This window comes from Bidens hawaiensis, unplaced genomic scaffold (genome assembly GCF_021521415.1).
Source record: "Bidens hawaiensis isolate Kalapana, Puna unplaced genomic scaffold, B.hawaiensis_p1.1 tig00041491_1, whole genome shotgun sequence".
NCBI classification, from domain to species: Eukaryota; Viridiplantae; Streptophyta; class Magnoliopsida; order Asterales; family Asteraceae; genus Bidens; species Bidens hawaiensis.
In genome coordinates this window covers 92297-106981 of record NW_027497340.1, presented here as the reverse complement: position 1 = coordinate 106981, position 14685 = coordinate 92297, and the positions used below count along the sequence as shown (strand labels likewise).

General features: G+C 38.2%; 2 protein-coding genes across 2 annotated transcripts; one reads left to right on the top strand and one right to left on the bottom strand.

The window, feature by feature from the left end:
- The first annotated feature begins 3086 nt into the window (after positions 1 to 3086).
- On the top strand, positions 3087 to 4628 carry LOC143592944 (nudix hydrolase 20, chloroplastic-like). The gene is made up of 4 exons (XM_077072720.1): positions 3087 to 3160; positions 4049 to 4164; positions 4246 to 4366; positions 4455 to 4628. The coding sequence occupies exons 1-4, from the start codon at positions 3090 to 3092 to the stop codon at positions 4522 to 4524; spliced, it is 378 nt and encodes a 125-aa protein (XP_076928835.1). The 5' UTR covers positions 3087 to 3089; the 3' UTR covers positions 4525 to 4628.
- A 384-nt stretch (positions 4629 to 5012) lies between these two features.
- LOC143592942 (3-hydroxyisobutyryl-CoA hydrolase-like protein 3, mitochondrial) lies at positions 5013 to 7557 on the bottom strand. Its single transcript, XM_077072718.1, has 9 exons — positions 7443 to 7557; positions 7330 to 7382; positions 7137 to 7271; positions 6967 to 7063; positions 6724 to 6853; positions 5705 to 5883; positions 5506 to 5630; positions 5330 to 5431; positions 5013 to 5187 (listed from the first exon to the last, which is right to left on the bottom strand). Exons 1-9 carry the CDS (start codon positions 7555 to 7557, stop codon positions 5086 to 5088), a joined length of 1038 nt encoding a protein of 345 aa, XP_076928833.1. The 3' UTR covers positions 5013 to 5085.
- Positions 7558 to 14685: the final 7128 nt, after the last annotated feature.

Genomic DNA, 14685 nt, shown 5'->3' with positions numbered 1-14685 from the left:
CAAAGCTTTAGAATATTTTGGTGTTTTACGGTTCTTTTTCTTTTCTTTTAACCAATTAAGTTTAGGTTATACACAAATTCTCCCAAATTTCCGATAAACTCACAAAAAGAATTATAACCGAATATTAAATTATGTGACTCAATATAATTAGAAGAAAACCAAGACGAATCTCTGACGCATGCAACCTAGTGTTGCATACTTACAATATGGATCATGTTTTGAGTTAATAAAGAACAATGCTATGTTAATAACACAATACAAACTTACCTTAAGATTCGCGATCCAACTCCAAAAGCAATTCGTGCTGATAACGTGTTGTGAAACAAGCCTAATAGCCAAGTAATATGACAAAGAGATGTAGGGAGAAAGATGGAGATTTTATTCATTCGGTGTGTATCACAATAAGATACAATGATATGTATATAAAGGAAAAGATAACTTGAATAATAAGCCTAATCTATATTAAGTATTGATAACCATAATAATATATATTTATAACATATGTCGTATTATCGTGACATTTTAGTTTATTAATATAAACTGAGTTAATCAAGGCAAGTGGTTAATTGTGTATCCACTCATTTTTTGATAGTATGCCTACACATCCAGATATATATCAAGAAAGAAAGTTATTACCTTATTGAGGTTCTGTCCCGCGGGTATCACAGCTTTGACGCGCGAGTACGGTGAAACTGATTCACGGATACTACGGCCATATGTTTTCAAAACTTTTATTCCAAAATAAAGATGCACACAAAGTTTGGAGGTTGTTATAGAAATTGGAAATTAATTCCATTTCCCCTTAATGCAATAGTCACATGGTTGAAGAAAATGGGTTTTTTGGTAGCATCTAATGACCATTAGATCAAGCGTAGTCGGGCCATTTTCCCGGCGTTTTGCCCTATAACGCAGGGGCACACCACCCCCGCGGCGTTTTGGGTATTATTTTTTCCGGAGTTTTGTATATAACGCGAGAAGTGGCTCATTTTTCAAGGCCTGATTCACCAAATTAGCTTTCTCCAACATAGATTCATGAATTTTGACCGGATCTCTCATCGGAATGGCTCCACTGGAATGGCTCCAACATGTACGACTTGTACGAATTGAAATCAAACGATTGGGTGTCTTTGACTTTGGTCAGAATTGCAGAGATTGGCAAGGAAAAGGGTAGAGATTTCCAGGTCGGAGGTTGAGGTTGAAGGTGTAAGAATGGTAGAAATTTTTTTGGTTTTAGGGTGGGTGGATGGGTGGGTTAAGAAGGAAGATACATATACAATTTTATATTTAATTATTATTTAAATGAATTATTATTCATAAAAACAAAAATAATTAATAGTGACTGGGCACCACATGGCGGATAACGCCTTGGGGTGAGGCTTTATGACTACACCTTATTTTTGTAAAAAACAATAACTCTGACTGGGCGTCACGTAACACATAATGCCTCGTAGTGGGGCTTTATGACTACACATGGTCTTAAGAGGCTACTTCTTAATGGTTCATAACCTCTTATAGTGTGCTTATTTTACGAAAAATATCAAGGTCCTCTGCCGCAACGATTTTAAACAAGTTGGAGGTCGGTGTCGCCTACCCGCCGGAATGCATTGTTGGCCCGAAGTGATCAGTTTTCTTTGGCTTGCCAACACGCTTATGTAACTCATGATGGCCGAAGTTGACCTGCTTGAACCCGCTTTTGACCTGCGGTGGCTGGATTTGATCTGTGATTGCATTGCTCGGAGCTTTCATGTGGTCCGCGTAAGCCGGGTTGACCCGCCGAAGCTTTTCTCGCTGGCCGAAATCGACCCGCAGAAGCAAGATTAGCTGATTAAACAAACACTTAGCGTATTAACTGATTGAATTTCCTAGGGTTCTTAATCAAAATTGGGTATTTTAGTTTTTGCAAATATTAATTTTTTTTCTCGTATATAAACCAACTGACACACCAGCACGCACTCGCATGTGTGTGTTCAACCCATTGAACCAGCCAGGGGCGCGGGTTCGAGCCCCTTGGACACAGTTTTTTCTATTTACTTTTATTAGTTGTTTTATTGGTTTTAAAGGATTTATTAATTAATTATAATTATATTAATATCAAATAAACATTATTTTATTGAAACCAACATCTTAGAGCATACGTTTTCTTGTCAATTAATCCCGTCATAGGTTTTTGTATATGTATATGTATATGTATATGCATATACATATATATGTGTGTGTGTGTGTGTGTGTTATAAGTATATATTAATAATAAACCTTGTTTTTATTAAAACCAAGGTTTAATGTTTGATTATGTTGATTCTAGTAAGCTTTAATTTTATGAACTTTCTAGAAAACTTAGTTGTTTCATAGGTTGTTTAAGTCATTATAGCAAGTTTTGTGATTTTCAGTACTTAAATGATTTATTCATGTATAGTCGAGTACACTTTGATGCTTATTAGCTTTCGAGTAAACTTAGATGTTCTGAAGGTTAGTTTTGTCTAGCACACTTGATGTTTACATGAAACTTGTTTGAATATGCTTTACAAGTCTATTTCGAGTAAACTTTGTTGTTTTAGTTGAAATATGTTTTTATCTAGCATAGTTCATGATTGTGTATGTGATTCTTTGAAATTACAAGTGTTTTCGGGCAAACTTTAGTTTTCAGGATTAGTGGTGCGTCCGGCGAAATTAGACAAGGAGGCAAATCATAGTTTTCTCTTAAATTTTCAAGATGTTTTTTTTATTTAATTTAATAGGTATAATGATGAATTTGCTCTTATGGTCAAGATACATGACTGATTAAAGAAGAAAAACTAATTGAATTATGGTTAAAAGATAAACAATGTTGGATTTGTAAACGGAAATGATAAAACAAATGAATTTTAAAGATAGGAGAATAAATTTGAAAACATAAAGACAATTTTTGTCATAAAATAATATGTGTGGTGACCAAACTGGGCTCTGTTTAGTGTTAAATAAATAAATTTTGATTTGGGGATATCCGCGGGAGTCGACGAACGGCGAGTAGGTAAAAAGAAACATGTCGTCAGTTGCGTTATTCCGGCGTCAGATCATCAACTCACTGCCACAATATTCATATTCCAAACGGTATGTCGTGTGCTGAGAATGTTGTGAAGGAATGTGAGGAAGAAGCAGGAATACCAAGATCCATTTCTAGCAGGTTGTTTTTAGTTTATCGTTGTATTATTACTTTAGAGCATATACTTGAAAGACTGTAATTGTTTATAAAGAATAACGGGTTTGTGAAAACTAGAGGTGGCTAGGGTTGTAAACGAGCTAACCTGGCTCAGCTTGGCTCGTTTACAAACCTAGTCAATTGGAGCTGAGCTGAGATCGCTTGTTTATTTTAACGAGCTGAAATGTTGAGCTCAAGCTTGGCTCTTAAAAAGCTCGATTCGGCTCATGGCTTTAGAGCCAGCTCGTTTTTGTGTTTTATATAAGTTTTACGTTTACATGTATTGATGTATGTATAAAAAGAAAGAATTATTTTTATCATACGCATAATGCGTCATTAATAAGCTACAAAATTTTAATTCATAGATATTAAAATTTGGTTTATAATTCTGGGTTATAATTTTTATATATTAAAATTTGGGCTTTACTTTACACGAGCCGATGAGCCAGCTAAATGTGCCTAACGAGCGAACCAACAAGTTGAGCTTCCCTTTGCTCAGGTTCAACTTGTTTACTAATGAGCTGATTCTGAGAGAGCCGCGAGCTTTTTTAATAGCTTCGCGTTAAAATGGGTTGATCGCTAGCACTTTTTTCCATTTTTAATTTCATTTTTATAAATAAAGAATGTTATTTACTTACTACAAAAACAATATTATCACAATAATAATCTGAATTTTTGAAAAAAAAAAAACAGTTTAAGAAGGTTGCTTGACTTTAGATGACTAGTTAAAAAGGGGTATATTGAACTGGTTTAGTTTCAACCCATCTGGCCCGTTTAATATAAAAACAGTCCAAATTGCCCCATTCGTAACAAATGGGTTGAAACTAAACCAATTGTTTGCAAGACTAATTGGCATTAAACATTTGTTTACAGAGCGATCCCCGTTGGTGTTGTGTCATACATGGACATTGATGGGTACAGATTTAAGAGAGATGTGTTGTTTTGTTACGATTTGAAGCTTCCAGAAAGTTTTGTTCCCGAGAATCAGGGTAATGCGGGCGACTATTTGTTACCTTAAACCTTTGTTTAATTACTATTCTAAAACATACAAATTGTTGTGTGAATTGTAGATGGAGAAGTGGGGAGCTTTAAGTTACTCCCGGTGACACTCGTGCGTGAGGTCATTCGAAACACAGAGTTCTTTAAAGCAAATTGCAATCTTGTCATCATTGATTTCATGTTCCGACATGGGTAGGTATCGTCCTTTATTTCAAAATCATCAGTTTTATTATTAACATTCTGTAATGTTAATAACTGGAGTATCTATTTTGTTATGTAGGTGCTTGAAGCCTGAAGATGATGGGTACTTGAAGTTGTTACAAAGCTTGAGAAGTGGAGATTGTTCCTAATCCTAACTGTATCAACCTTGCTTTCTGACGGCCACAAAATCTCCTATTCTTTAGTTGCAATGACCATTCTTAATCTTGTAATTTCTGATATATTATCAAGTTGAGTTCAAATTAATTGTTATTTACTTAGTTTTATACACATACTTATAATTATATATTTAAAGTAATTCATATAGCAGTATTATTATTATGAAACTACATATTAGTTATGTTAAATATAACGTATTATATTTATCTATATAATAGGTTCCTTTAAACTCACAAGCCTAGTCATGTTCGATGATATATATAACACTAGTCTCAATTCAAGCTTTTAGCGATCATATTTCAACAAGCAGCTCGACTTGCTTACGCCTTTATACTTTCAATCTTATTTGCTTGATAATCGCTAAAGTTGTCGATTTGTTGGGCTTTGGTAGTTTGATAACAGAATTATAGATACGAATTTGAACACTTTTAAGAAACTATCAACAGTGAGAAATTTATTAAGTAATCGTATATTGTTCGAATCCCTGGTGTTGAAACCAACTCGTCTACTTGTTAAAAAGACAAATAAACAACTCAAACAGCCAGTTTATCCGCCTCTAGCTCCAATGGTTGAAAAACTGCTTCCACTTCACTTAAGTTAACTTCATCTAAACTTGATGGATTCCACTTGGGGTTCTGTAAAAATTCAAGAGCAAAATAAAAAATTAACCCAACCAAAAACACCATGAGAAAGATGTTGAAGTTTACCATTTTGACTAAATTTAGTACTTTATTGGCTAAATAACATTGAAAAGTTAAAAATGCAACGACAGCAGACCTGATCTTTATACACCAATACTGCTCGTACCCCTTCGGCAAAATCACTTCGACGTGTAGTCCTTAATGCAATGTGGTACTCAGTTTTCATAACACCGTTTAACTAAACAATAAAAATAACATAGCAAGTTTTAGTATTTTGTAGCATAACCTTAAAAATATTGCATGAAAACTAACCGTTGATAACTCCTCCTTGGTACCCAATGCAGATGCGACTCGAGAGAAATGCATTTGTGTTAAACAAAGAGAAAAGGGGGCGCCTTTTTTAAGCCCTGAAACCGCATCCTTTGCCCACTCTGCAACTGCTCATCATAACAAGGATCAAATGTTGATAAAAGAAATCAGATGATTAGTCAGCAGCATAACTAAACCTTACCTTTAGGATCATCACTTTTCTGATTCTTTTCTAGCTCTTCCATTATTTCCTTAACAGATTTATTTCCACCAAATGCCGAACTTATGTGTGGTAAAAGCAACTTTAATCGCGGTTCTGAATCAACATTGTTATTATGCTTTGCCAATATTTCTTGCACTTTAACATGTGGATCCTCTGAACTGTATACATGTATTCAAAATTTAGGGGTGGCAATTTCCGACCCAACATGAAAGTAATCATGTTTTGGGATGGAATATCTAACCTGTTTAAAAAACGTGTCGTTTTCGGGTTGACCTGTTTAATTAAAAGGGTCATGTTTGAGTTGACATGTTTAGCCCGTGTGTTAAACAGGTCGACCCATTAACCTGTTTAGTTAAGCAGATCGACCCACTAACCTGTTATTATGACCCGTTTAGAAAAAGGGGCCTTCTTCGGGTTGACATGTTTAATTAAATGGGCCGTGTTTTGACTAACCTGTTTAACCCATCTAGTTAAATAGGTCAACCCACCAACTTGTTTAGTTAAACACAAATCAACCAACTAACCCGTTTAACCCATCTTTTTAACAACCCACCAACCCGTTTAACACGTTTAGATATAAGATTTAAACAGTTCGTGTTCGCGCTGACCTGCTTAATTAAGTGGGCCGTGAGTGAGTTGACATGTTTAAACCGTTTGGTTAAGTTGGTCAACTGCCATCCTGTTTAGATAAACAAATGAATCCAGTAATTCGTTTATCACCCATTTTTTGTTACAACCCACCAACCGAAACATGTTTACAACTTGATTATTACCCACGTTTAGTTAAATGGGTGGTGTTCAGGTTACACAGTTTTAAGTGTGTGTGCGGGTTAGGGTTGATGTTTTTGATACAAATGAAAAGTTAGAAGTGGTTGAACATTTCAACCCGTTAACTTGACACAAGGACACCCCTTGTTCAAATATAAAACAAAGACAGATACATGTAAAATCATATACTGATGCCATTAAAAAATCATATACGTATATAACAAACGTACAAGGTGGCCGACAAAAGATCCCCCTTAAGCAGGCTCAAATTTCCAGATGGAACAAAGTGGGTCCCAAGACCTACATACAGTGCATCAGCTGGTGTCGACACCCTATTTCCAGTCATACCAAGATAAGCACCTGCCCAAATATGTAACTAACTTTGTTGAAACATGTTTCACAGTAACCATTAAATTTAAAACTACATGCATGCATGCATACATACATACATACATACATACATACATACATACCAACTGATCCTTCTCCAGGACCCTGTGCTGCTATATAAGCAAACCCGACATCTGGAAACAAACCAATTCCATTTTCAGGCATTGCAAGAAGTGTCCTCTGGTATGCACGTACAACACGCGGTAAGATATATACATAAATAAATATGAGTTTAAAAAAGAGTTTGGTTTACCTCTGTTATGACTCTATATCTGCCATGGCTAGAAAGACCGATCCCGAAGCCCATAGTTATGCCATCCATGAAGCTTATGTATGGCTTCTTGTATGCAAAGATTTTGCATATAAGAGAGTATTCAGCTGTGAACACCTGTAAAGAGTAAAGTTTAACAACAATGTTTGGGTATCGAACAGTGGTTAGTGTTAACCTTAATAAGGTCTGATAGTTGTTTGATGGTTGAAATCAGCTTCACATCACCTCCTGCAGGTAGAATAATAATACTAGTAAAGTAAGAAGTTGGTTAGTTAATTTGCTGATTACCCGCTGAGAAGCCACGTGGCGAGCTTCCCTCAACGAGAACACATTTGACGTCTGGATCTGCTTCCCATTGTATTTGAAATCCATATCTGAAAAATGAATTGAAAAGCAGATGCATGTTCAAAGTTCAATGTCTGTCTGAGGTTAAAAACAAAAAGAAAATGGAAAAGCAACCTAGTTGAGTGCTTTTGGGCGATCAAGAGTCAAAACATTCCCCTTGACAAACAACACTCGCATTGCACTTCCACCTTAACCTAATCGTCCCCATCTTCTTCAGTGACTGTTCCACCTTCAACCTTCGTTTCCCGGTTATTGTTCCACCCTCAACGACGGTTGTATTGGCCGATGAGTTATTGGACACCCCCTAATTTCACAGGTAGCCATGATTATATAACTAGTATTCAAGATTTTTGTTGTTTTCATTTGATCAACAATCAGATTATGACATCGATTTTTGAGCTGGAATTTGGGTTCATGCGACCCTTGCCCACCTACTGGTGGACTTTAAGGTCGGCTTAAAGTGTTGGCCGAACCTGATCTTTAGTTTCAGGTTAGCACGTAGAAATGAACATATGGGGTATGGATCAAGAGTTAATTATGTTTAATTAAGTGTTTTGTAAGTTAAGTTTGGTAAAGAATGATTTGTATTATTGTATGTACTAATGTTGTACAATAGCAGATATATATAGAGAATACAAAAACCTTAATTAGGGCCGGGCCACTATACTAAACATATTGACTAATATTCCCCCTCAAGCTAAGGCCGAGGAACGACCCTTAGCTTGGACTTCAAGAAGAGAAATCGTTCAGATGAGAGCGGTTTTGTGAAGACATCGGCAATCTGATCGTTTATTGAAATAAACTGAACTGATAGGGCCCCCTGAGCAACCTTTTCTCTTACAAAGTGAAAGTCAACCTCTATGTGCTTTGTCTGCGCATGAAAGACCGGATTAGATGATAAGTAAGTAGCCCCTAGGTTGTCACACCATAAGTTTGGGGCTGAGCGAATCGGAACATGGAGTTCACGGAGAAGTGTTTCAAGCCAGGTTACTTCCGCTACCGTATCAGCGAGTGCCTTATATTCTGATTCTGTAGATGAACGAGTGACTGTCTTTTGTTTTCGTGCAGACCATGAGACGAGGTTCGATCCAAGATAGATAGCATACCCTCCCGTGGATCGACGGTCAACAGGGCATCCAACCCAGTCTGCATCAGAGAAGGCACTCAAGGCATTGGAAGTCGTGTCCGTATATGCATGAAGCACACAAGAGGAGGATTTTGAGAGTAACAACATGATTGGCGGTTCCTTGGAGGTAGCATAGAATACGCTTAACAGCAGACCAGTGATTCACGGTTGGCGACTGCATGAATTGGCAAACCTTATTGACAGCAAAGGTGATATCTGGTCTGGAGAGAGTGACGTATTGAAGGGCACCCACCATTTGGCGATATTTTACTGTATTGTCAAATGGTTCACTGTCACCAAGAGATAATGGGGCACTAGTAGTGCATGGTGATGGGACCGGTTTGGCCCGCGAGAGGTTGGCACGAGCAAGTAAGTCGTTGATATACTTCTTTTGTGAGAGAACAATGTCTGAGCTGTACCGGGCGACCTCAATACCAAGGAAGTAAGACAAAGATCCCATGTCCTGGATGGAAAAGGTGTGACTGAGGTTGTTAACAACCTGATCAATAGCATTGTTGTTGTTACCTGTCAAGACGATGTCGTCAACATAAATAGGCATATACATCACTGTCCCATTAGCCGAATAGATGAATAAAGAGGGGTCAGTTTTAGACCCCCGAAAACCGAGAGACACAAGGACTGCTGACAGGCGCTGAAACCAGGCTCTCGGTGCCTGCTTCAATCCGTATAGGGATTTGTGGAGCAAGCAGACATGATTCAGTCTATGAGGATCAACAAATCCTTGTGGTTGTTGTAGATAAACTATTTCTTTTAAGTCTCCATGCAAGAAGGCATTTTGAACATCCAGCTGGCGTAGAGACCATTGTTTTGAAACAACAATGGAGAGAACTACTCGAATAGTGGTGGCTTTAACCACTGGACTAAAGGTCTCTATGTAATCAATACCTTGTTGTTGGCGAAACCCTTTAGCAACAAGACGCGCTTTATAACGCTGAATGGCCCCATGTTGATCACGTTTAATTTTATAGACCCATTTGCAATCAACCACATTTGTGTTTGGTACCCGTGGAACTAATGTCCAAGTTCCGTTTCGTAAGAGCGCCGAGTATTCATCGGCCATAGCCCTACGCCAGTGAGGGTCCGCGTTGGCAGTGGTAAAGGAGGTCGGTTCAGACTTAGCGAGAGGTGTGGAGGTGTGAAAGGATGCGGGTTTGAAGGATTTGGTTTGTTTAGGATTTTGGCGAAGGTTAGGTGGGCGTTGACGAGGATGTGGTGTTTGGGAGGGATTTGCGGTTTGAGTGGGAGGTGTGGTGGGATTGGGAGCAACATTTTTGGTGAACTGGTCAAAAGCGGAGGAGGGTGGGGCGTCGGTGGTTTGGCGAGAATAGGTGTGAGTTGGAATTTCGGTGTGAGGTGTTTGCGAGTTTGTGTGGATTGGTAATGAGGTAGGTGAGGAAGCAGGTTGCTGAGTAGGAGGAGTTTGTGGAATAAGTGGTTCAGGTATAGAAGATGAGGGTGTGGAAGGTATAGGATCGGATGTGGGATTGGGCACTGGTGGGTTAGATGTATCAGCAGTGGGTGGTGTAGGATAAGATGAGACATAAGGGTTAGATGTATGAGCAGTAGGTGGTGTAGGAGAAGAGGGTGTAGTTTCGGTGATAGAGAATGGAAAAGGAACTCGTTAAATCGAACGTGACGGGCAATGTAGATACGTTCAGAAACCAGATCAAAACACCGATATCCATGATGAGAGGTGCAATACCCGAGGAAGATACACGAAGTGGATCGAAGATCCATTTTGTGTGGACTATAAGGGCGAAGATAAGGGTAGCATTGGCATCTAAAAATTCTGAGGAAGGAGAAATCGGGTTTATGATGAAAGAGATGCTCGAACGGGGAGGTAGTTGAGTTTGTACGAGATGGAATGCGGTTGATTAAGTAGACCGCGGTTTCAAAGGCGTAATGCCAAAAGCGTTGTGGAACATGGGCTTGAGCCATTAATGTTAGGCCGGTTTCCACAACATGACGGTGACGACGTTCAACCACACCGTTTTGTTCACTGGTGTGAGGACAAGAGAGTCGGTGTATAATGCCAAGAGAGGCAAAGAAGGGTGAGAGACTTCGGAATTTTCCTCCCCAATCGGTTTGGAATGATTTGATTTTAGTCGAAAATTGTCGTTCGGCCATGGTAACAAAATGTTTAAATACGTCAAAGACATCTGATTTACGTTTTAAAGGAAACAACCACATGAATTTTGAAAAATGATCAACACATAAAAGAAAGTAAGTATGTCCATCAAAGGAGGTGACCGGTGCGGGCCCCCACACATCACAAAAGAGTAAATCTAGAACATGACTACTTTCATAATCAGAAGATGGTAAATGAAGTTTCGATGATTTGCCAATAGAACAAGAATTACAACGAAAATCAAAGTCTTTTCTAGAAATAGGTAAACAATATTTAGAAATCATAGTCTGAAAAAGCTGGGAGTGTGGATGTCCCAGTCGTTGATGCCATGTGGTTGTTGAAGCTCGAGTGGTTGAAAAAGCAACTTTTGGAATTGGTTGATTGTCTGGAAGGTTGATTTTGTAAAGGCCACAGTCACTTGGACCCGTGAGGAGGGTAATGCATGTAGACTTTTCCTTCACAACAAAAAAAGTAGAGTGAAATTCAAAGAAAACGTGATTATCGTGACAGAATTTTTGAACAGACAGAAGGTGTTTCTTGATTTCGGGAACAAGAAGAACATTTTTAAGGTAAAAGGTTTTGTTAGGTGAGTGAATTTTTGAGGAACCAATGTGTAGTATAGGAAGAGCTTTACCATTACCAATGTGCAGATTGTTCTCACCGTAGTAAGGCTCGGTGGAGTCAAAGCCCGACATGTTTAGAGCAACGTGACTGTTTGAGCCGGTGTCTGGCAGCCAAGAAGTGGATGCTTGAGAGCGATAATCAGCATAGTTGGCAGACGGCTGACGTGTCTGAATGGTAGACGTGTTCCGATTTGGGCATTGAGAAGGCAGGTGACCGATTCCACACCTGTTACAAGAACCATATACCATGTTCTGATTAGAAGCCAAACTGAACTGACCCGGGTTTCGACTGCCTCCCTGGTTGCGGTTGTAATTGTTGTTGTTGCGACCTCCACGGCCACGATAACCACCTCTACCTCGAGTGTTATTATTCGGACCAGCCCTGTTTGTGTAAAAGGCTTGAGAAGGCGAGGGTGGAGGTGCGCCAGAGGTAGGTTGTAACTAGAAACCAAGACGAGCAACAAGTTGTTGGAGAGCCTGAACCGTATCATTAGGGACCAAGGGAGAACCGACTGCTGTAGCAGTCGTGTATTCCTGGGCCGATGGCATCTCCGGAACTGGTTTCTTGATCATAAAATCATAATCCGCAAGAAGAGCAGGGAGTTCAAAAAAGACAGCTTGGAAATCTCTGGTGAGACGACCTTGTTTAACAGGATTGTATTCTTCACGAAGACCACCAACAACCAACATCACAATCTCTTTTTCCGTCATAGGTGCACCGATGATAGCGAGGGCATTCGCATATTCTTGAGCCCTCGCAAGATAGGCAGGAGCAGTTTCGTCTCCTTTCATTTGTATCTTCAACAATTGTGTTTTGAGGGTAAATTCCCTTGAAGCAGTGTGAGGGGCATAAGCACGTTGAAGAGAAAGCCATAAATCACGTGATGTAGTACCTTGAATGTGTTGGAAAGATGCCTCAGAGATGGTGGACATAATCAGCATACAAACGTGTGCATCATTGGCTTGCCAGATGGTGTAGTTCGGATTGGGTGTAATGACAGCAGAAGGAGCAGCACTTTCTTTACCAGAAGAAGACTGTTGAGTTGTAACTGTTGATGGGGGACAAGGGATTCTACCATCAACATATCCGATGAGGCTATTTGTAATAATAAAGGATTCAACCTTAGCCTTCCAATAGCCATAATTTGTAGGGGATAAAGTAAACCCAAACTTGTGGGAATTATGGGCTGTTTTGTCGGTTGTGGAGAAAGGCGTCAGATCTGCCATAGTTGTGATAAAGGTATAAACAAAATCTGTTTAGGGTTTGCTGTCGGTAGAAAAACAGACCTGTGGATCTGTGAGGAAGGATATCGGCAGGAAAAAAAAAGGAAGTGGCTTTGATACCAAGTTAAGTTTGGTAAAGAATGATTTGTATTATTGTATGTACTAATGTTGTACAATAGCAGATATATATAGAGAATACAAAAACCTTAATTAGGGCCGACTAATGTTAATTAGGGCCGGGCCACTATACTAAACATATTGACTAATATTGTAGTATATTAATAACTAAATGTGTCTTAGGTTTATGTCTAGGATTAGTTGATTGATAAATTGCAAAATACATATGTTTTTCCTTGTAGAATTTGTATCATATTTGATTGCTTTTAGTTCAATTTTGATTAGAATTTACATACTACTTACATTTTTGTGTTTTGTAGGTCTCATGTCTTAAACGTTGCTGAAAAGAGCAATAAACGAATCTAACACTGAGAACTCAAAAGGGCCAGAAGAGAACCAACATTGAACCGACACAATAAACGAGGTAACATAGGTTGACTGTGTCACGCAGCGTGGTTTTGGTGAGCAACTTTGTTGTTTTTCACGCCGCGGGATGCAACCAGGCCTCATTGTGCTCCTCGCGCGACGTGAATAGCCTAAAGGTCCATATAGTTTTGACGCCTGCAAGGGTTTTGAGGCTGGAAATTATTATAAATACATATTTATCAAAACCCTAACTATACACACGACTCGAGAGCCACCAAGGATGAATTTTGAAGCAAGGATTGCATATTTTGGAGTTCTTGGAGGCTAGGAATCAAGGTTTGAAGAGCTGAACGTGCGGGATTGAAGATTTTATGGCTTTTTATCATCCTGATTTCTCTATTTTCGCTTATTTTACTTTGTAACCATGATTTCCGGTTGTGGATTAATTCAAGTTTTGATTGATTTAATAATGTTAGGCTAAACATTATAGACTGCCTAGGATTTTGATTAACTTTTATTGACGTTTGTTTGGATTATGCTCTTGTTTATGGTATTATGATTAAGTAAACAGTTTGATTTTATTCATTCGATGCGTGTGTGTGCTTAGGTTTGTTTGATGATATTTATTGTTTCACTGAGTCTTTGGTAAATGTCTTTCATATAATAGGATTATGTTAGGTCATTTACTGTGTGTTTTTTACTTGTTTACAGTTAATTTGCAATAGTATGATAGAAATAATAATAATTAATCAAATAGATATAAGTGTGCTGCTAATATAAATATCTGCGAGGTAATAGATTATGTGATATGTCTTGGTTGGTAAACTGCAAGATTTAGTTCTTTATGAGGAGTCCGTCTAGGTTTGGTTTATCGATTATGTCTATCTAGTTGAGTTAATACATGTAAACTATCTTTGATTTCCGTGCTTTGAGGTATGATTTCGTATAAAGGTACTTTGTCATAATTGTGAGGAAGTCTAACATTAAAATTGGTGTCTTCAATAACTTAATAGAAATCCATAGATGTCTTCTTGAGAATGGTCATGGGTCATCTTCGGGTTTTCTTTAAGTTACTATTTTACGATCCAAGTTCCATAACAAAGTATTTTCCGATCAACTAATAACTGATACATTAGGTATTGTAGCCTAGGTGGTTTCTTATTGTCATTTGATTAAATCATATTAAATCATCATTTGTTTATTTAATTTGTTCTTAATTAGTTTAAATTTTTAGTTTTTAGTAACCCCCCCACCTCACATAATATAAATAAAATATTTGTGTTAACTAATTGAGTATGATTAGCTAGTTTACGAAATTTAATGAGTCATATGGGTTCGGTTATCCGGACTTACTTAGTTGTACTAGATTTAACCGGTATACTTGCCGGTTAGTAGTTTTAGTTAATTAAATTACTCAGTGTCTAGATTACATATTAAAACCCTAACTATACACACGACTCGAGAGCCACCAAGGATGAATTTTGAAGCAAGGATTGCATATTTTGGAGTTCTCGGAGGCTAGGAATCAAGGTTTGAAGAACTGAACGTGCGGGATTGAAGATTTTATGGGTTTTTGTCATC

What these genes read in the sequence shown, in the direction of transcription:
- LOC143592944 (XM_077072720.1), top strand. Translation starts at nt 3,090, where the DNA reads ATGTCGTGTGCTGAGAATGTTGTGAAGGAATGTGAGGAAGAAGCAGGA. An exon ending in CCAAGATCCATTTCTAGCAG is followed by an intron (nt 3,161 to 4,048) that starts GTTGTTTTTAGT and finishes ATTTGTTTACAG; the next exon opens with AGCGATCCCCGTTGGTGTTG. An exon ending in GATTTCATGTTCCGACATGG is followed by an intron (nt 4,367 to 4,454) that starts GTAGGTATCGTC and finishes TTTGTTATGTAG; the next exon opens with GTGCTTGAAGCCTGAAGATG.
- LOC143592942 (XM_077072718.1), bottom strand. Translation starts at nt 7,557, where the DNA reads ATGCATCTGCTTTTCAATTCATTTTTCAGATATGGATTTCAAATACAA. An exon ending in GATCTTTTGTCGGCCACCTT is followed by an intron (nt 5,884 to 6,723) that starts GTACGTTTGTTA and finishes ACATGTATACAG; the next exon opens with TTCAGAGGATCCACATGTTA. An exon ending in TATTGGTGTATAAAGATCAG is followed by an intron (nt 5,188 to 5,329) that starts GTCTGCTGTCGT and finishes GAATTTTTACAG; the next exon opens with AACCCCAAGTGGAATCCATC.